This window comes from Chinchilla lanigera, unplaced genomic scaffold (genome assembly GCF_000276665.1).
Source record: "Chinchilla lanigera isolate Chin_1 unplaced genomic scaffold, ChiLan1.0 scaffold00036, whole genome shotgun sequence".
In the NCBI taxonomy this organism is placed as follows: Eukaryota; Metazoa; Chordata; class Mammalia; order Rodentia; family Chinchillidae; genus Chinchilla; species Chinchilla lanigera.
The window spans coordinates 19,744,178-19,764,648 of NW_004955437.1; the positions used below are offsets into that span (position 1 = coordinate 19,744,178).

The window sequence follows — 20,471 nt, forward strand, 5'->3', positions numbered from 1 at the left end:
ACCCTGTGCCAGCTGCAGGCCTGGCATTCTCGAGGGCTTGTGTACCCTGCTCTCTCTCCTCCTAGTGCTGTGAGAACAGGTGTGGGCTCCCCTTCTAGACAGAGTTGTCCCTGTCTCCCCACCCCCATGGCCAACCCTTCTCTGGAAGCACATCACCAGTTGGCACACAGCACCCATTCTGCCACAAGGAAGGAGTCCAGCTGAGACCAGAAGAACCACCCGGCTGAGCCTGGTCTGCACAACCAAATGCAGAATTCTAGAGAAATCAATGGTCATTGTTTCACACCCCTGGGCAGCATGTGGTTTGTAGCGAAGCATGACTGTGATAACAGGCAGTTGATACATCCTCCTCCTCCTCATGGTTTACCGAGTGCATTCACAGACAAGCTAACGGGGTCCACGAGACAACTTTGCGGTAGATACTATCTGCCTTATGCAGATGACAAAACTGAAATTCTGAGAGGTTCTGACTTGCTCATTAACACGCAGCCAGCTCATGGCGCTCCAACTCAAAACTCAAACTCCGCACTAGTCCCTACTTCACTGTCACTGTCACTCGGCTTCTACACAGCCACGACCCAGGCCCTGTAGAGCTGCCACCTGGCCCTCAGGCCTGCCCCTCTCTTTAGCTGGGCAAGCCTTGGATCTGGCCAAGGGCAGAAGTCCCATTCATTCAGGCATTGACTGAAACACAGACCTCAGTCCCTTCCAACCCTGACGTGTTGCAACAGTGTCACACCAACATGTGGGGACAGGGCTGGGGACGACTTTCCCTGAGGAACCATCCCTTGGGTTGGCCCTTTGTCAGGCTCAGCCTTCACCCCACAGAGCTGCTCAGAGAGAGGCAAGGGGACTTGGAGCAGCCAAGGACGCAGGTGACCCGTCCCCCATACGCCAGCCTCCGCACGGGCTCCGATCTGGCAGATTGAAGGCGCAGGGAGGAAGTCGTCAGCTTCACCTCCTCGGTCCCCTCACACAGACGGCAGAGCACCCTGGCCACGCCCACACCCTGTGCCACCATCACTCACCGACAGTGTGGGTGTACCCTCGTCCTCCACGGTGACCACCAGGTGGTAGAAGCCCTGGCGCTCGCGGTCAGGCGGGGCAGGCCGGGTGGCAATCTCGCCACTGATGCGGTCCATGCGGAAGGTCATGTCCTCGTTGCCCTCGGTGATGTAGTAGGACAGGATGCTGTTGATCCCGATGTCACGGTCGGTGGCTCTCACCTGGACCACCGCGGTGCCCCCGCCCACATTCTGGGAGGGAAGCAGGAGAGAGGTCATTCTGGATTCCAGGCCTCTGGGGCACGGTCTAGCACCTGCTCCTGTCTGACAAGGGGGTGGGGGGGTGGGGGGCTGATGAGGATGCCGGGGGTGGGTACTCTGTGGGCACCGACTAACTCACTGAAGCTGTGTGTTGGGTTCTTCTGTTGCCCCATTTACAGATGAGAAAACTGAGGTAGAGGGAAGGAACATGTGCATATCCATGTGCAAATCAGGGCCGAATCTCGGGCACCTGGCTCAAGGTGCCCTACGCCCCTACGCCCCTGCTTTCCTGAACACTGCATTTGGCATGATAACCAGCAGGGCCAGGCAGAGATACCAGCCCTGGTGGCTCAAACTTAGGACCAACTGATACATATACTGATTTAAAAAGTGGCTCTCCAGGCTGAACCTTGGCTCCCTGTCCTATGAAACAACACTCTTGTTTTCCTTTCCTTTCTTCCGCCTCACCTCAAAAAATTCTGAATTCCAGCACCCAGGCTAAGTGTTTGGGGCATGATCATGAATGAGTTGAGGTCTGAGAGACCAGCAGGCCAGGCAGACATTGAAACAGGTGCCCTGTGGTCAGCGCATGGCTGCCGTCCATGCCGGATGTCCAGCTGGAGGCCCCGGCTACCCTCACCTCGTTCACGCTGACATTGTATCCAAAGGGGCTCTCGATCACCGGAGGGTTGTCATTGACATCCAGGATGGTCACCTGCAGGATGTGGTCCTTCTTCCGAGGAGGGGTGCCACGGTCGGAAGCCACAACCTGCACAGGGGAGCAGGAGCTGGTTCCTTGCAGGGAGGACCGGGGAGGGCAGAGATGCAATGCCCGTCCCTCCCCTGGGCGGTCTGGCTAGCGCTGGCCTCTGCCCACACCTCCTCCTCCTACCCCACGTTGCAAACAACCCTCGCCCAGTCTTGCCAGGCGTGGGAGCCTCTTTTGGAACCACTGTTGTGCACTCAAGTTGTTACTGCCCGGCCTTGTCCCTCCCTGTACCCTGCAGTGCGGCAGCGCCTGCCCATGACCTTGGCCTGGAATCTGACTCTGCTACCTGCCTTCAGCTTTCAAGGCCTCTGGGCCCTGCACTCAGATCTGTTCTCTGGCACACAGGGCAAAAACTGGAATAATCTTTTCTTTCCCCTTGGTTTTTTGTATCCATCCACCCATCCCTCCTTCCCTCCTTCCCTCCCTCCCTCCCTCTATCCGTCCATTCATCCATCCATCCAAGACAGGGTCTTGCTATATAGTCTAGGCCAGGCTTGAACCTGATACCGAGCCCAGGTTGGCTTTGAACTTGTGGAAATCCTCTTGTATCATTCTCCCAAGGGCTGGGATCACAGGCACGCACCACCATAGGATAATCTGTTTAGCAGACCGTGGAGCCTAACCACGGGCAGAGCCTGCCTCTGCAAACCTCAGTGCTGCCCACATAGATGGCCGTGCGTCTGCGCAGAGGGCAGCCCCAAGGGCCCTGAGACCCCACAGCCAACCACCTGGCCAGAGCAACTGAGCACTAATGGTGCCCTTCGTGGCTTCTCACACTTGCAACTCTTTCCCACTTCAGCAGAGGCCACGTGGGGTTCTTCTGCCCATGCTAGTGATGGAGAAACTGAGGCCGGGGCAGAGGAAATAACTTGCCCAAGGTCACACTGCCTTTATGGGGCAGCCAGGGCACTACCAGGTCCCCCAGCCAGGCTCTCTCTGGCTCTCAGAGTTGGGCACAGACACTGTCGCTCTTCGGCCCCATGTCCTCTCTCCTGGTCAGTCTCGCTCGTGCACCCAGCCCTGACAGCTGCAGTCCACCCTGTGTCACCTTGAGGATATAGTGGTCCAGCTCTTCTCTGTCCAGGGGCCTGGCCACAAACACTTCACCAATGGAGTTGTTGGTGGTGATGATCGCAAAGGCCCCAGCGATGTTGCCAGAGGCCAGGGAGAAGACCACCTGTCAGAGGAGAGGGTGAGGGAAGGGAAGGCAGGGAGGGTTGGGGACAGGTTAGGCCAACGTGCTGTCTGGTCTTCCCAAGCCCACCCTCTCGGGGGCCCTCTGTTCAGCGAGGCTGCTTGAGAAGAGAATTTGCTGCCAAGGTACTTCAGGCCCTCAGGAAGGGGTAATAGGGCCACCAAGGCAGTACCACACCTATGGCAGGTTCTTGAGCCTGGGGATATCAGCGTGGGGGGACCTCCTACTACAACCTTGTTTGAGCTTGCCACTCTTCCTCAGACCACAGGGCCTTTGCACATTCCCTCTTCCTGAGTCACTTTTCCTTCTTGGCAGTGTTAACTTCTATGCATTCTCCTGATCTCAGCCTTAGTCCCTTCCTTAGGGAAGTCTTCCTTGGTTTCCCTGATATCTTCTGGAGGCCAAGAGAATGAGTTGGGGGTCCCATGCTTCATGCTTGGTCATAGGAATGGCTTAGGTGGCCGCTGAGGAGCCTCTACTGACAGGGTAGCTCCCCCCTATCTCATTTGGAGCCCACCTGCCCATTGCTGCCTGCGTCAGGGTCCCGGGCCTTGACAGTGGCCACTCGCTGGCCCACGGGGCAGTCCTCAGGCACGCTGACCACCGAGTCGGAGGTGAAGTCAAAGCGGGGGCTGTTGTCATTCTCGTCCAGCACGGTGATGTAGACCTGGGGGGCGAACGTGCTCAGGGACCTACCGCCGCTTTCCTCCGCTGGCCGCAGGCGCCGCAGTCCTTCCGCGGTCCTCGGTCAGGTCTGGGCAGGCCGCCTGTAGGGCCCGGAGCCTTTGCTCCTCCTTGCAGCGGGGGCGGGGGCACACCGCCTCGGCGCTGGGCTGGGAGGGCAGGGAGGTGGCCCGTGGGACCTTCGGAGGTGGTGGAGATGAGAAAATGCAGGCCCTGGCCAAGGGGAGAGGAGCTGGGAATGCCGGCTTGGTATGGGTCCAGCTTCCTTTTTTTTTTTTTTTTTTTCCAGAGAAACAAGAAATCCAGATTTTCTAGTGAAATTAGCTGATGAGTCATAAAAATTAAGGAAGATGATGGTGTGCAGCCTGCTCAAAACACATCTGATGGCCAGATACTGGCCAACTTCCTGGCACCTCTGGGTTCACAGGAGGACACAGGGCCCGGGAAGGAGGGGACAGCTGCCTGGGGCCCCAGGGGACAGGGCTGGCGGGAAGGCAGGTGAATTTCCAACTGTCTGATAAACTGCACGCGTGCACGGAGCCTGTCACTTCACATCTGCACCTCGGCTCTTCTCGAGGGGCTCATGTGGGCTCCACCCCAGCTACGGCTGGGACCCCAGGGGCCCTTAACTCACTAGTCGGGGTGGGGAGGGGCTGGGTGGGTTCTGGGGATCCGGGGCCAGGTCTCCTCCTACTGCCCCGCCTCTGTCCCCGAGGGGGCCCAGGCCCTCACGGAGACCTTGGACCTCTGCTCTGCAGGGGACGTCCTACTGCAGCCTCCCGGCCTGGGTTCACTTCTTGGTTCCAGCCACACCTGCTGCATCTTCAGGTGGTTCAGACTGCAGGGCAGTGGTGGCGAACCTATGGCACGTGTGCTGCTGCAGGCTGTTTGCATCACTGAAAACTCTAAAAGGTTTGCTGGCGCTGCCATAGGGGAATGAGCAGGACCAACTCAGCTAACTAGCTGTGCGTGTTTGGAGGAAAAGTTACTCAGCCTCCCTGATTTTCCACTTCTAGGCTGAAAGTTGGAACAGAAACATCTATAGCACTAGGATGCTGGGAGGATCACCGAGCAAACGGAAAGTTGAGGGTGGCACCGCGGGCTCCGGTCCCCTCTTCCCATCTGGCAGATGTGCATGTCTTCCCTTGACAAGACTGTGCCCATCTGCTGTGAATGTCAATCAGGAAACTAGTTCCCTGAAGCCCCCTTGTGACACGAATAGCAATGCCTACTGCATGTTCTCCAGGCAAAACCCCACAAGGGTCTGTGATCTCATCCCTCTGAACTACCTCAACCTCGCCATGGCCTCGTTTGAGCTCGCCACACTTCCTCATACTGCAGGGTCTTTGCACATGCTGATCCCACTGCCTGAGGCACTCTTTCTTCTTGGCTGTGTTAATTAACTCCTATGAATCCTGCAGACCTCAGCCCAAGTCACTTCCTCAGGGAAGCCCTCCTTGGTTCCCTCTCATCTCCTGCAGCATCATGCATGGCTGCCGTAGCTGCTCAGTGGCTTCTCTCTCTGCATTTTATGTGGAGGCAGGGATGTGTCTGAATTTGGTTTTCACTGTACCCTGAACCCAGCTTGGGCTGGCACACCGTCAGTGACCCTGCCATGATGACTACTCGCCCTGATGCAGGGTTTGGGATAGGTGAGGAGGGAGAACAGCTGGCAGGCACTGGGCGGAGGGTGTGACTCAGGAGCTCTTGCGGCAGCGGCCCAGCCCCCTTCCTGTGCACCTTGAACCAGCCCGCTGCCGGGACAGGGCGGAGTTAGGTGGAGGTGAGCTGCGGCTGGGCTTCTGGGCTCACAGAGGAAACCATGCCACCTCTGCGGAGCTGCTCCCTGCCTCCGCCAGAGCTCTCTGCAGAGCTGGGTGGCAGGCTGACATCTGGGCAGCGGCCAGGAGCTCCAGAGTGGCTCTGCTTCCTGGAGGAGGTGGGCGCTGTGGGTATGGCCCCGCAGTGTGCGGGAAGCCCTCGCCAACCACACGAGGGGCGTCAGGGGACAGCCGCCCCTTGCCGTCTCTGCTCCTCCACCCCTCGACTCCAAGGCTGAGTGGCAGCTGGGCCTCTGTGCAGACGATGAGGCCAGGGCCTGGAAAAGGGCCCCCTGCCTCCCCAAGACTCAGACCCAGGGGACCTGCCTGGTGCTGACAGCCTTGGCCACCCTCTGGGACCTGGGGAGCAGACCCAGGCCCTGGGCTGGCCTGTGGACCGTGGGGCTGGGGACAGCCAGCCATACCAGGGGCCGCTGCAGGAGGTGCCTCCGGGGAATGCTGGGGACCCCGGGCAGCGGCATGGCCTCTCGGCCTGGACCCTGGGCCGGCTTCCATCCCCTCGGCTATGTGGAGGGGACTCGGGCTGTGGGGCAGTGCGGCTGTGAGCATGGCTCAAGAACGGCAGGATGGCTGCGTGGTCTAGAGAGCAGGCGGACCCGCTGGGTGGCTGTGTCCCACTGCCTATGGGGCCTGTCCCCACCTCAGCCCACGGCCTGAGCCCCCGCCTGCCTCTCCCTTCAGGGCTGGCCCCTTCCTGGAATTCCATCTGGCACCGGGGACCTCAGGGCCGCCCGTCCCAGTACCTCTGGCATGTGGCCCGTCCTGCCTTTGCCGGAGGCCCAGCGTGGTGACTTACGGCCGCCTTCTTGAGCACCCTGCACCACGGTACTGTGCACCCCCCCTCACATACACCTTGGTCACCACCGTAAGAGAGGGAAGGTGACAGCCAGGGCACAGGGCACAGCACTCTGCCACCACGCCCGGCTCTGGGGCAGGTTCACGCAAGGCTTCCTCCCAGAGAACTGCCGCCACCTAGTCACATCCTTTGAGGACGGCGAGGCTGCTGGTATGGCCCTCATTTTAGACTCGAGGAAGAGGGGCACAGAGAGGCTGAGCAGCCTGCCTGTGTCCCACAGCCATGAGAGGCAGAGCTGGGGCAGGCCCCAGTGTCCCCTTCTTTGCATGTTCTAGCTCCTCCTTTGTTAGGGCACCCCACCATCCCACGGGACCGAGCAGGGAATGTGCCCTAGGGGCCCTGGCTCTGAGTGCAACAGTGGGGGCACTGGGAGGCCAGGAGGGGGTGACAGGAGACGGCCTGCCCATCTGTCCCTGCGCCCTGGGCCAGGGGAGGTGGGAGGTCCAGGCCACCCAGGTCCGGCCAGTAACAGGGACCCCGTCCACGGTACTCACCTTCTGCAGGCGGAGAGGCAGAGAGGGAAAGGAGAGAGAAGGGGTGCGGATGGTTAGTGCGCGGCTGTGCCCCAACCCCACCACCTGGCCTCCCGAGGGTGCGCCCTCCACCCCTCTGCGGTCTCATCGTGGGGCCAGGCTTCCCGGGAAGGGGGGCATGGCGGTCACTGTACGGTCCCTGGGCTAGCAAGACCTGACCCTTGCCCGCTGCCCAGCCTGCATGTCGGGTGGCTGGAGGTGCGGGTTTGGAAGCGTCTCGGGCGGGCCCAGGCCGCACCTCGGGACTCGCAGCCGGGACCACTCACCACGGTGGAGTCCGCCTTGGGGCCACCGTCGTCTGCCACCACCGTCAGAGTGTAGAAGTCGCCCTTCTCCCGGTCCACCAGGCCCTTGACCGTGATCACCCCCTGCAGGGAGGGACCAGTGGGTGAGTGAAGTCAGCGCAGACTCCAGGCAGAGTGCGCCTGTCTGCCACCCTCGGCCTGGCACAGCTTCCCTGCGAGGTCGAAATCCCGCTGCTGTCTCTGTGCCTGCTCGGATGCCCCTCTGCCACGAAGGCTTCCCGCTTCCCAGCCCAGGGGGCCCCGGAGTGCGCTGCTGCTCCCTCGTCACGTGGTGCCTGTGGTGCTCTGATGGGCAGTGTTCATCATCCCCACTTCCACCCCAGCCCGAGAACCGTGTGAGGGTCGGGGAGGGTCTTGTCATCACGGGTTCCCAGCATTCCCTGGGACAAGGCCGGGCAGGTTGGTCATTCTCACCCTGCCTTTTGTTTTTTTCCAAACTACAGACTCAACCCAGGGCCTTTGGACTGAGCTACATCCTTAGCGCTTTTCATTCTTTTTTTTTTTTTTTTGAGACAAAAGTTTATTTTAATTGCCCAGGCAGGAGTTGAACTTGAAATCTTCCTGCTCTAGGTTCTTGATGTGCTGGGATTACAAATGTCCAGCACCATGCCCAGCTACCTTACCTATTTTCAAAGGAATTCTGGTGAAAGGCACACTAAAGCAAAGATGGAGGATTAGAAGCCAGGTAGTAGTTAAGGGGTAGCTGCACTAGACACCGAGCTAAGAATAGGTATGCGCTGAAGGGCAAAATTTATATCTGAGCTTCCTAATAGCCAAGGTAAAAAGGGAATTATGACAGGTTACATAGCTTTTGGAGACACTGTGAAATAATAAATATATACTTGGTGTCTGTCCCTGGTGGCTGGCACAGGGCTCCTTAAACTCTTGTAGATTCCTGGGAAAAAAGGTTCTAGGAGTGTTTTGTTCTAATAGTTCATCTATGAACCCTGATTCCTGACATTTTCCAATCCTGTGGAATTTCCTGGGTAATAGGAGGAGCTTTCGTTCTAACGAGGTAACTCTTGCTGGGTTCCCAGGTTAGGGTGAGTCACCAGAAAGACCAAGCCATAATCAGAACTTGGAACTTTCCCTCTCACCCCTCATCCTCTGGGTCGGACAGAGGGCTGGAGACTGAGTTAGTGATTCAATGTGCCTGCGCAAGAAGCCTCCATAACTTCCTGAACTGCAGGGTTGGGGGAGTTTGCAGACTGCTGAATGGTGCAGGTTCTGAGGGGAGGGCTGTGTGCCTGGAGAGGGTACAGAAGCCCCTAGACTCTCCTCCACATCTCCCGGGATGTGTCTCGTCATTTATATCCTTTCAAATCACCTTGGGGACAAATCAGCAGCAGCAAGCAAAGCGTTGCCTGGGCCCTGAGAGCTGCTCCCAGGAATCAACCTGCAGGTTCTGCCTCCAACTCCTGGAGGAGCTGTCCAGTATTGAACCGAATCACAGCTGGCGTCAGATACACACTGAGGACCAGAGACAAAGTACTATGATGGATGTGAATACAGAAGGAGACCAGCTGGATTTTCCTGTGACACACTAGTTGACTAGTAACAAGGAGGATGTTGGGTTGCCTAGGAGCAGCGCTACCTTAGCCCTAAACACGAAAGGAAGTACGTCACAGGGGGACCCATCTGAAGGACACTTTATGAGAAAGAGGAGGGGCTGTGCATACAGAAGGAGCTCAGTAAGTGTTGTTAGACTGAAAAGCTCAGTGAGCGGCCTGCGCCTTACCGTGTAGGCATCGATCTTGAAGAGGGCTTTGGCCTGGGTGCTGGTGTGGGCGTCAAAGCGGTAGGTGATCTGGTTGAGGTTGTCGATGGAGTAGGCTTGGACCCGCACGATCTCCGTGCCCATGGCCAGGTTCTCCATGATGGCCACCTCGTAGGAGGCATTGGAGAACTGCACGGCCTCATCCAGCTCGTTGAGCAGCGTGACGTAGACGCTGCAGAAGCCCTGGTTGAAGGGAGGGGCCTGGTCGGTGGCGGACACGTTCATCAGGTAGCTGGTCTTGGTCTCATAGTCCAGGTAGTCCGCAGTGGTGATCAGCCCCGTGCTCTCGTCGATCTCGAACTTGCCCTCTGCGCCCGACAGGATGCAGTAGTTCACCAGGCCACCATCCCCTGCGGGAGGACACGGAGGCTGTGCAGTCCCAGGTGGGGCGGGGCTGTCCCCGAGGGACACGGCAGAGGCCCTGGCCATTGTTACTGGTGCACACTGCCCCCACCTTTACAGGACAGATCAGCCCAAGAGATGTGGCAGAGGACAGGGTCGAGGTCAGTGTGGATGGCGAGGCCTGGGACGCTGTTGATCCTCACTGTGGGGCTTGGTTTCGGCACTAGAGGCTCTGCTCCCTGGGACCTCAAGTTCGAGATCAAGCCCCTGGTTTGGATGTTTGGACAGAAGATCCCTTGTAGTAGGGGCTTAGATCTAGAAAGCTTTGGACAAGGTGGCATCCTCAGAGGTGACCACACTGTCACTGGCTTCCTCTGATACAAGGGCTTCAGGGCCAAGAACACTGTTCTCTGTTCTCTCCACACCCCAAGTGCCTTTGCCTTGGGAGGCACCCTTCAAATGGAGCTACAGCTGGGATCACCTCACTGAAGTCCCCAGACCCCCTGGGGGCAGGAGAGGGAACCGGCATAAAACCTCCCTGAAAATCCCAGACTTCCTTGGAATCACTTGCAAGACTCAGAATGGATGTGCATTTTTCTAGGGCTGGCATCCATGGCTTTTGCTACCCCTAAGGGCTGCCTGATCCAGGAAGGGTCACGAGCCACTGAACACAAGGTATGCGACCCGTGCTGCAGCATCACTGTCCAGGAACACTGACCACCCTGCCGGGCCGCAGGTGAAGTGAGGATGCTGAGGAGGGTGGGGGATCCACCAGGGCAGCTGATACCCAGGACAAGCCGGGGGCTGGGGGTGCCATGCACCCCAAGAAGTGCTCCCCTCTTGGCTGGACTCTTCCTCTTCCCTTTGGCACTGTGGCCACCTCTGGGGATCGGGGGCTTGCAGACTCCTTGCAGAAGGGAGCTGAGCCCTGCTCCTCCCCTCGGCCCTGTGCCCTGCTGGCCTCAGCCCCCTTCTGCAAGGCCCGTCCCTCGCCAGAGGCTCGCAGGGAGCTGCCAGTCCTGAGGGGGCACATGCGGACTCGCCTAGCATGACCCACCTCAGTATAGCTCCCATGATGCCTTCTGGCCTGGGCATCTGGCAGGGTGTGGCCAAGGTGCTCCCAGGGTCCCTGCCTGGCCAGGGAATGGGGAACTGGGTGGGTGGGGGACTGAGGAAGACAAGGCCCTCGGGACTGGCTGGTGAGGAGAGAATACCTCTGAACAGTGGGACCCCTGCAGGCCTCACCGGTGTCTCGGTCCGTAGCTCTGACGACGATGACCGACGTGCCAATGCCTGCGGTCTCACGCAGCCCAAGGCGGCTGTACTGCTGCTGTGTGAACACAGGGGCCTCGTCGTTGACATCCTCCACGTACACGATCACCTGCGGAGTTGGGTACATGGTCAGGGTGGGCGGAGACTGGAACTTGGATGTGGCCACTGTGGCCGGCTTTCATGGTCACTGCGCTTTCTGACAGCTGGGCAGCCTGACACAGTCTTGCTGGTCACCATGTCCTCCGCTTTGCACAGCATCCTGAGCATGGTTGGTGCTCAAATATCACTTGTTTAACAATGAACTTTGTCGTGCAGAATGTGGTGGCGCATGCCTGTAATCCCAGCCAGTATTTGGGGAGGCTGAGGCAGGACAATCACTGTGAGTTTGAGTCCAGCCTGGAGTACATAGTGTGTTCAAAGCTAGCCTGAACTACTTAGCAAGATCGTGTCTCCAAAAAAAAAAATGAACAAACAAGAATGAACTTTATCTTACCCTTGGCTCTGGTACTAGCCCTGTGGGAACCTGTGCTTAATTGGTGGCTCTTTCAGGCCATCCAATTGCTCCACCATGAAATGGTAACATGACTGTAATTGCTCAGACTGCCTGTCACTCCTAAGGCTGTTAGGAAGACAAAATGAGCCAGGGCCTGAAGAAGTGCCAGGAAGTGACCCATTTAAATGTCAAAATACATCTAGAAGAACAGACATTAACATGTAATGGCGGATTAGGGAAATACAGAGCAAACTCCGATGAGATTCCATCTCACCCATCAGAATGGCTATCACCGGGAACACAAAAAAGAGCATGCGTGCCCGGTGAGGTGGCGCATACACGAAGCCCCAGCACTTGGGAGGCTGAGAAAGGAGAATGGCAAGTCTCTGTCTCAAAAATTTCTTTAAAAATTAATTAATTAACTAATCCTGAGCTGGGCGTGGTGGTGCACGCCTGTAATCCCAGCACTCGGGAGGCTGAGGCAGGAGGATCGTTGTGAGTTTAAGGCCAGCATGAACTGCATAGCAAGACCCTGTCTCAAAAAGACAAAAAAAAAAAAAAAAAAGCAACTAATTCTGGTAAAGAAAAGGGGAAAAAAGGAACACTTCTACATGGGAATGTAAATTAGCACAGCTACATTATGTAAATCAGTTTGGAGGTTCCTCCAAAAATTAAAAATATAACTACCTAGCTAGACGTGGTAATGCACGCCTATAATCCCAGTACTCCAGAGGTTGAGGCAGGAGGATCACAAGTTCAAGCCCAGTCTGGGCAACTTAATGACTGAGGGAAACCCTGTCTCAAAATAAAAAATAAAAGAGCTGGACATGTAGTTCAATATGAAGGCCCAGGTTCAGACTCCAGGGGAAAAAAGAAAAGATCCACCATATGACCCAGCTATAACACTCCTCAGTGTATCACCAAAGGAATTAAAGTCAGCATACTGCAGTGATAGCTGCATACCCATGTTGACTGTGGCATAACTTACAGTAGCCAAGATGTGGAACTAACGTAAATTAACCATGGCATATAAATGCAATGGAATAGTATTCAACCATAAAGAAGAACAAAGCTACGTCACTTGCAGAAAAATGGATGGAACTGGGGACCATCATGTGAAGGGAAAGAAGCCAGATCTAGAAAAACAAGTATTGCATGTTTTCCCTCAGATGTGGACTCTTAAAAAAAAAAACAAACCACAAAGATGACAGAAAAGTGGAAGGGAGGTTATTTTTAGACCAGAGGAAGGGAATGAGGGCAAGTGGAAGAGGAAAGGAGAGCAGGGGGGAGTGAGTATGATCCTGGTGTCAGAAATGCCGCAATGAACCCAGTATTTTGTGAAGATCGATGTGCGCTAATAAAAACGGAAAGGAGGCTGTAAGAGTATGTCGGCCCTCGGACCGCTTTATGATTTGCAGTGCCTCCTCCTGGTCAGCTTAGGGACAGTGAGGGGTACTGCCGAGAGCTCCCCAGGGACGGAGGAGCGTCCCCTCTGTCTGTCACTTTGCTGGCTGCTGTTTCTTCCTGGTCCTCACCCTGCCCAGCTTTCCCTGGGGACACTTCTCACTAATTACAGCAATCCTCGTCTCCGGGTTGGCTTCCGGGGACCCCATCCAAGCCCGTGGGCGTTTGTGGATTGTGCAATTATGAGTAATTTTCCTCGCTCCTCTGGTGACTGGAAGTTCTCTTTCATGAACGTGCATGTCGTGTATGTCGTGCACAGCAAAAACAGGGCTGTGTGAAAGATGTTTCGGGGAGAGAGCAGTGCCGCTGTCCTCTCCACCGTCTCTCACCCCTGGGAGAGTTCAGGACTCTGCTTTCTGTCCATAAAACTAAGCATCCACCCTTCAGGACCGCAGCCCTCCCCTTCCTGAGCTCTGGGAGCGTGTGCAGCAGGGTAGCAGGGTGTGGAAAGACCCCCTCCACACCCTGGGGAGGCCGTCACAGTGCGGCTGCCCACGGAGCCGTAGGGAGGCCCCGGCCCCTGCCTTCTGTGGAAGATGGGGCCAGATGCCCAGAGCAGGGGGTGTGACCTGCCCCACAGCTCGCAGTAGCTGGGAGGGCTGGACTGAGGACAGAATTCTCCCCGTTCTCATCTCCTGAGTGTCGCGCTGCTGGCTCTGGTCTGGGGATGAGCAGGCCCACCAGAACCGGGCCAGTGGCACTGAGGGTGGGGCCTGAGGCCCAGGTGGCCTCGGAACTGGGCACTGGCTTCTGACTGGCCACCACCTCTGGGACCAGCCTGGAGCCTCTCAGCAGCTGAGCCGGGAGCCTGGAGAGATGGGGGGAGGGGCTTTTGGCTGGGGAAAGTAGGGGACACAGATGGGGACCCAGCAGAGTCCGGGAAGGAGAGGCCCCACGGGCACATGGGAGTCCGTGGAAGACTCTCCATGTGGCCGCTCTGGGCTCTCCAGTGGTGTCACAGAACTGTTGTGTCCAGGCACCGAGAATCACTATGCAAACTAAAGTGCTCGCCCAGGCCCCAGCTGCTGGGCCCAGCTGTTTACAGAACCGTCTACATTTGGCTTCAACCAAAACTTGGCTGGAGGGGTCCTGGGTGGGGTGGGTGTGGGAGGAATTTGCATGGATGAATTTCGGGAACTCTTTTTGGGTAAACAGAAAGTAACTGTCCGCCTATCAGAACTGGGAGCCTGCCCTTTCCTGAGTCTGCTGGTCCCAGCGACCTTGCCTCCCAGGGCCCCGGGGAAGGAACAGGATGGGTCTGACAGTGCGAGAGGAAGAGGAGGGAGGTGGTCTGGAGCCTGGCCACGTGTCACCGGGCTCTTGTTTTTAGCAGCAGAGCAGGAGGCAACACAGAGTGTGGTTTGTGAATCTGAGAGACACAGATGCACAGGAAGCGCAGGTCTGCAGTTTCTGTGGGGCAGGAGGGAGCTATGGGGTTCCTTGGAGAACTGGCCCCGATTTCTGTCCTGGGCTGTCCCCTCAAAGGGGACGGGGCTGCAGGCATGGGTGTGCCATGTGCACCCCAAGGCAGCCAGTCTCTTTATGCTTTATAATAAACCACAGTGTATGTCTGTGTGGTACAAAGGGTTGAACCAGGGCCTTACACATACTGAGAGGGTGCTCCGCCACTGAGCTAGGCCCCCAGCCCTTTTCATTTTATTTTGAGACAGGGTCTCACTAAGTTGCCCAGGCTGGCCTTGAACTTGTGATCCTCCTGCCTCAGCCTCACAAGTAGCTGGATTACAAGTGTGCATCACCGCTCACCATCTTCCTCCATGCGTCCTGGCGCTGCAGCAGGAACTGGAGAGTGTGGGTGGGCCCTGCAGCCAGGTCTGCTGCTGCTGGGAAATGAGTCCACAGCAAAGTGGAAGCCGCTACAGTGTACTCAGGAAGGTCCCTGGCTGTCCTGGGTCTCAGGAATGTGGAAGTTGCATATCTCAAAGGCCATCAAGCCTCCACCCTGGGGCCTCAGAGCTACTCTCTGGGGATGAGGTTGTGGCTTCCCACTGTGCTCTGGAAAGCCTTCTGTGGGAGTGTGGTACAGTGGTTAGCACAGCATAGCAGTTAGAAAAACAAATGTGGCTCTACCCTTACTGCTGGGTGACCTTTTGGCCTTACTCTCCTCATCTGTAAAATGGGTATAACAACAGAGCCAACTTAGCATAGTTAAGAGGGTTATCTAAGCCGGTCATGGTGGTGCACACCTGTAATCCCAGCACTTGGGAGGCTGAGGCAGGAGGATCGTTCCAAGTTCAAGACCAGCCTGGGCTACAAAGTGAGCTCAAGGCCAGCCTGAGCTGCATATCGAGACCTTGTCTCAAAAAGACCAAAAAAAAAAAAAAAAAAAAAAAAAAAAGGAGGGTTAACTAAAGTGCAGGCAGCACTGAGGGCAATGCCCGGCACAGTCCTCTGCGAGGCTTTCCTATCTTCAGGGGAGAGGAGATGGGGATGGGGGTGGGGTGCTGAGAAGATGTGGTTCAGGTTGGCCCAGCTAGATTTGATGTTTTACAGGGGACCCTGGGATATCACATACTATTTGCTTTAAAAAGAATGTTTGTGGCTAAAAATGGTTTGCAGCAGCGATGGCAAGACACTGATTAGCAGGAGCAAACCCTGGACATGGGTGGCTGACACTTTTGGGAGGGGCGATAAGGTGGCTGTGGTTAAGAGGCCTGAGTCCAGAACACCAATCCAGGCTTTGCTGGTGTCAGCCCCTCTCTGGCCTGAAGGGGGCGCCGTGACAGGCAGTGGGTGAGGAGCAGTCTACAGAGGCCTGCAGGCACGTGCTGCTGCTGCCCTCAGTCACCGGCTCTGCAGAACCGGACCCCTCTGTCATGTCCACCTGGGCAGATGCAGCTCGAGTGCAGCTGTAGGGAGGCTGGGCTCTCGCCATCTGCTCCAGGCTGCCCGGTTAGGCTGAGTCACCTGTCCCAGCTCACCCCTGAGGGATGTGACGTGTGACTTGACATGTGACCTGGTGTGTGACGTGCGGGCCAGGTAGGCTTCTGCTCACCATTTCCAGCCTGGGGAAACGGGTCGAGATGGGCTGATAAGAGCAGCTGATTCCGTCCCACGCTCAGCTCTGGGTGAAGTCCCTGCCGGTTCTCTGTCACTTTTGCTACAGCCCTCCTCCCACTTCCCAGTGACTCACTTCCCACTGCAGGGGAAGGGGCTGTGAGCTGCCCAGATGTCCTGGGGTGGGAAGGGGGTGCCCCCGAGAGGCGCTGCCCTTTCCAGCCACACCAGTGGGAGTATCTGCGTTTCTGACCACTTGGGAAGGTTAAGTCGGATCTGATTTCAGCTGCTCAAGTGGGAAAAAAAAAAAAAAGAGAATACATCTGATCGGACAGCTGGGAGTGGGGGTTGGGATACCTCAGTGCAAATACTTTCAATGGAAAGAGTATTGAACTTGGATTCAGGAGACGCAGCCTCAAGTCCTGGTTCTATCGCTAGCAACCTCTCTGTGCCTCAGTTTCCTCATCGGTAACCTGAGGGTGGCATCTAAACCTCCACACTCATCTCTGTGAGACTTCCTTGGCTCACCTTGAGGTAGGATGGAGAAAAATAAACAGGTAGAAAGGAGACAAGGAAAATCGTAATTTAAAAAAATGCATGCAGCTTCATACAAAAAGTTTCTCAAGCTTTTTCTTTTCTGGGAAACTCATTCCCAAAGAATTTCCTAAGGGTCTTAAAGGCACAGTCAGTCAAGCTGGGGCCTGTGCTCTTCACCTGTAACTGCGCTTCCTCCCACAGACAGCGGGCAGCGTCCTCAGCTTCATGGGTAACCTGACAATCAGGAATACACATCTGAGATCACTCAGCTTTTTGTTTTGTTTTGTGTTTCTTGAACAGGATCTCGCTATGTAGTACAGGCTGGGCTTGAGCTCACTATATAGGCCAGGCTGACCTTGAACTTGTGGCAATCCTCCTGCCTTGGCCTACCAAGTGCTGAGGTTACAGGCAGGTGTCACTGCACCTGGCCTAGATCACTTCTTGAAGAGGACCTGAGGCCACATAATTCATCCAGCTCCAGGGTAAAAGGTGGCCTTCTCTCAAGGACCCACACTCTACTGTCTATAGGTGTGTACTTAAAAAATTCTGCCTAATAAACCTCTCTGTGCCTCTCACTGAGGCATCTTGAAATTTTTTTTTCTCCCATGGAAGTTGGCAAGCTTGCAACCTACCCCAGGAGGTCCCTGCCTCTGCTTTAGGGGGCTTCCCTGGACTTGACTGGGGATAATCCTAGGGAGCTGCGTGGACAGAGGGGCTGGGATGGTAGAGACACTTCTTTCCTCCAGGAGAGACAGTGGGGTCTCTGGTCCCTTTCCACATCTGGAGAAACTGAGATGCAAGGCCAAACCGTGAGCCTGAGATCCCAAGCTGGGCCGAGCCTGTGGTAGCCCAGAGGCCACTCAGCACCTGACCCAGGGTGGCCCTGCCCTACCCAGTCCCAGCTGGTGGCCCCTGAGGTCCAGCTGTGACCTTGGCCTGCCTGCCCCAGGCCTCACCCTGACGGAGCTGCGCATGGGGCCCAGGTCGTGGTTGTAGGCCTCCACCGTCAGCACGTGGGATGAGTTCTGCTCGCGGTCCAGGGGCCGGGGACCTCGCATCAGGAGCCCGGTGCCGACATGGATCCGAAAGTTGTTGCCATGGTTACCTGCGTGGAAGGACAGGGGTGAGGTCTCTAGCAGGATCCCTGTGAGATGGAGGAACTAGGGAGGCCCCCTGGGATGCTGACTCTGCTCAGGCGTCTTGAGAGCTGGGCTGCACCCCTCAATGGCCAGAAAGCCTGGACCTCACACTGCCCCGGGCTGGCAGGAGGATCTTGGCACTGCTTTTTTCTGTTTATTTGATGGGTTGATTTTTGAGAAAGAGCTTCGGTATGTACCCCAGGTTGGCCTTGAACTCACTGCAATCTTCCTAGATGGATCTGGGCAGCGTGATACGAGAACCACACCAGGCTCTCTGTGGGCGGGTGAGGCCAGGACTTCGTGAGCATCTCTGGGCTGGCCTGGTGTCCATTCTTCACACTTCCCCTCTGGATCTCACTCTCCTCTACTCCCCATCTCTGTAGTTTACTTGTGCTGACTTTACCCGTGGCCCTCGACATGGGCAGATTAGTGGATTTTCTTCTCTGCCTACAGGGATTGGCTCCTGCATGGGCACCTGCTTCTAGCTGGACCAGTGAGAGTGAACCCCTGGATCCAAGGCCCCCTCAGTCAGGCTGAGGGCTTCAGGGGGGCACTGTGGCACAGGGTGGGGCAGCCCAACGCAGCACCCTCACTTAGAACAAACACAATTTAGTGCAAGTAATCCGAGAATTCCCCCTTCCGCCCCTGGCCCTGCACCCATGTACAGCGCGTGGGGCTTCCCTGGCCTCCCTGCCAGACCGCTGGCAGCGCCACAAAGCTCTGTCACCCCAGGGCAGCAAGTTGGGCCCACCCACCAGGGCACCCACTCACCACGGAGGATGCGGTACCACACACGCCCAAACTCGCCCTCGTCTGCATCTGTGGCTTTCAGCTGAAGGAGAGCGAGACACAGTTATTCCTAATTCCTCAAGGCAGGGAGATGCCCGTGGGGCCCCCTTCCTTCCTCCACCCCGCCTCCCCTCCCCTCCTGCCCAGACCCCTGCTTTCCCAGCGACACACGAGTCTTGCTCATCCGCTATGAGGACATACGGCTGTCGATGGCCCCTGCTGCCCTGCCCTGCACAGGACTGCCCCTGCCCCTTCCGTGGTTCTGGGGGGACAGGGGAGCAGGCAGCACTGAAGCCCTCTGGGTCCTCCCACACCTTCACGGTTCCACTGTTAGCCTTGATGTCCTGATGCTTCTTGCCCACTGCCTTGCCCTGGAGCCCCTCAGGCCACCCCAGCCGGGTGCTGCCCACGGAGGTGAATCCCACGAAGCAGCCTTCCTGGTGATTGCTCCGTGGTCGTCCACACTCGCACTCCACCCTGTCTCCTGTCAGATCACCCCAGCCCCTGGGCCTCGCTGGGGCTTGGGCGCTGTCTCTGGGGTCTGGTGGGGGCAGTGCTGTTCTGACTCGGAGCCCCTGCCTGGTGCTGTGCATCGTTCACAGGGAGTCTGGCTCCGAGGCTGCTGGCAGAGCCGCACTGGCCCAAGGCGAGTCCTGTCAGGGCCAGGTACTGAAGCCTGGAACAGCAGAGTGGCCCAAGACCGTGTTTCTGGAAGACTCCTACAGGCCGTGGCATGGTGTCCCCGGGGGTCTGCGCTGAGCTGCTCTCTGCTGCCCTGGATGCTCCCATTCTGAGACAACCCCTCCTATTCTCGCCAATTCCTCACATCGGCCCTGCCATGTGTCCTGGAGCTGCCATGTTCTTTCTAACCCTACCACCGTGGCCCAAGGGGACTGGGGCAGGAGGAGGTGTCTGATCAAACTGATTTGTTGGGATTTTTGATCTTGGGCTTAGGGAGTGAGTCAGTCCTATAGTAAGGTGTAGCAGAACTGCCACTTTGAGCTCCTCTCCCACCACTCCTTCCTCACTAACTCTGCTGGGGTTGTACAGGTCTCCTTGCAAATCTTGAACACCAAGTGTGTGCTGGCCACAGGGCCTTTGTCTATGCTGTTTCCTCCGTCTGACACATTCTCTTTCAGATATTTGCCTACCCTTTCCCTCACCTCCTTCAGGCCTTTGTTTAAATGCCATCTTTGCATGGGGTCTCCCTGAAGAGTGTGTAGTCTTCCATCCTCAGATTAAACCAACCACATTTCAAAAATACTAAAAAAAAATGTCTGTACTGCACAGGTATAGACATTTTCTCTTGGCATTATTCCCTACACAATTCAGAACAACAACTGCCTACCTCCCCGTTATACTGTATTAGGTACTAATCGTAATCTACAGATGAATTGAGCACACAGGAGCAAGGGGATATTACTCAGCCATAAAAAGCGAATGAAGTGCTGTCACCTGCGGAAACATAGATGGAATGGAGTGGAGGACACGCTGTGAAGTGAGCTAAGTCAGACACAGAAATCCAAACATCACATGACCTCCCGTCCATGTGGAAGCTGAAAAGTTGATCCCAAAGATGTGGAGAATAGAATTGTGGTTCCCGGGGCCTGGGGGGCACGAGGGAGGGGAAGAGAGAGAGGATGGCGGACAGGCGCAGGGTGCAGGTGGGCGGCAGGAGTAACCCCTACGGCACAGCAGGACGTTACTGACGTTGACAGCAATCAAGGGAAACAGTGGCATCTCAGTTCATGAACTTCTTGCCATGATTCTGGCTGTGAACTGAGTTGGATGAGAATCGAAGCAGACTCAGTGGTTAGGTGCGTTGTCGATCTTCTGGGGAAATTGCATTCCATTCCCAGCCGGTTTGGTTTGTGACCAGAATCATGGAAAGATCAAGTTTATAGACTGAGGTACCGTGGCGCTTCAACACAGCAGAGAATTAGAATGTTCCAACAAGGAATGACAGATGTCTGAGAAGCGGGTGTGCCAACTGCCCTGTCCCGGTCATTACACGTTGTGCACGTGTACTGAAATGTCACGGTGTACCCCGTCCATGTGTACAATTAGTATGTGCTAATTAAAAATAAAAATATCTTCAAAATAAAAAATAAAGTACACAGGAGTCGTGTATAAGCTACATAAATGTTTTGGTATCGGGGTGTCCTGGAGCCCGCTGTGCCTGCAGATAGCGACGG

The 20,471-nt window shown here is 56.4% G+C and overlaps 1 protein-coding gene across 7 annotated transcripts in view; it reads right to left on the bottom strand.

Annotated features, from left to right (window-relative positions):
* Positions 1–20,471, bottom strand: part of Cdh23 (cadherin-related 23) — a gene marked incomplete at its 5' end in the record, with an annotated part of 360,927 nt that overhangs the window by 60,386 nt on the left and 280,070 nt on the right. For 6 of the 7 annotated variants that reach the window (XM_005390029.2, XM_005390030.2, XM_005390028.2 and 3 more), the window contains 10 exon segments: positions 1,029–1,256; positions 1,906–2,034; positions 3,083–3,211; positions 3,747–3,896; positions 7,105–7,107; positions 7,410–7,511; positions 9,187–9,575; positions 10,813–10,948; positions 17,305–17,453; positions 18,259–18,319. In XM_005390029.2, the coding sequence (XP_005390086.1) occupies positions 1,029–1,256; positions 1,906–2,034; positions 3,083–3,211; positions 3,747–3,896; positions 7,105–7,107; positions 7,410–7,511; positions 9,187–9,575; positions 10,813–10,948; positions 17,305–17,453; positions 18,259–18,319 (1,476 nt within the window). 7 annotated transcript variants of the gene reach the window in all.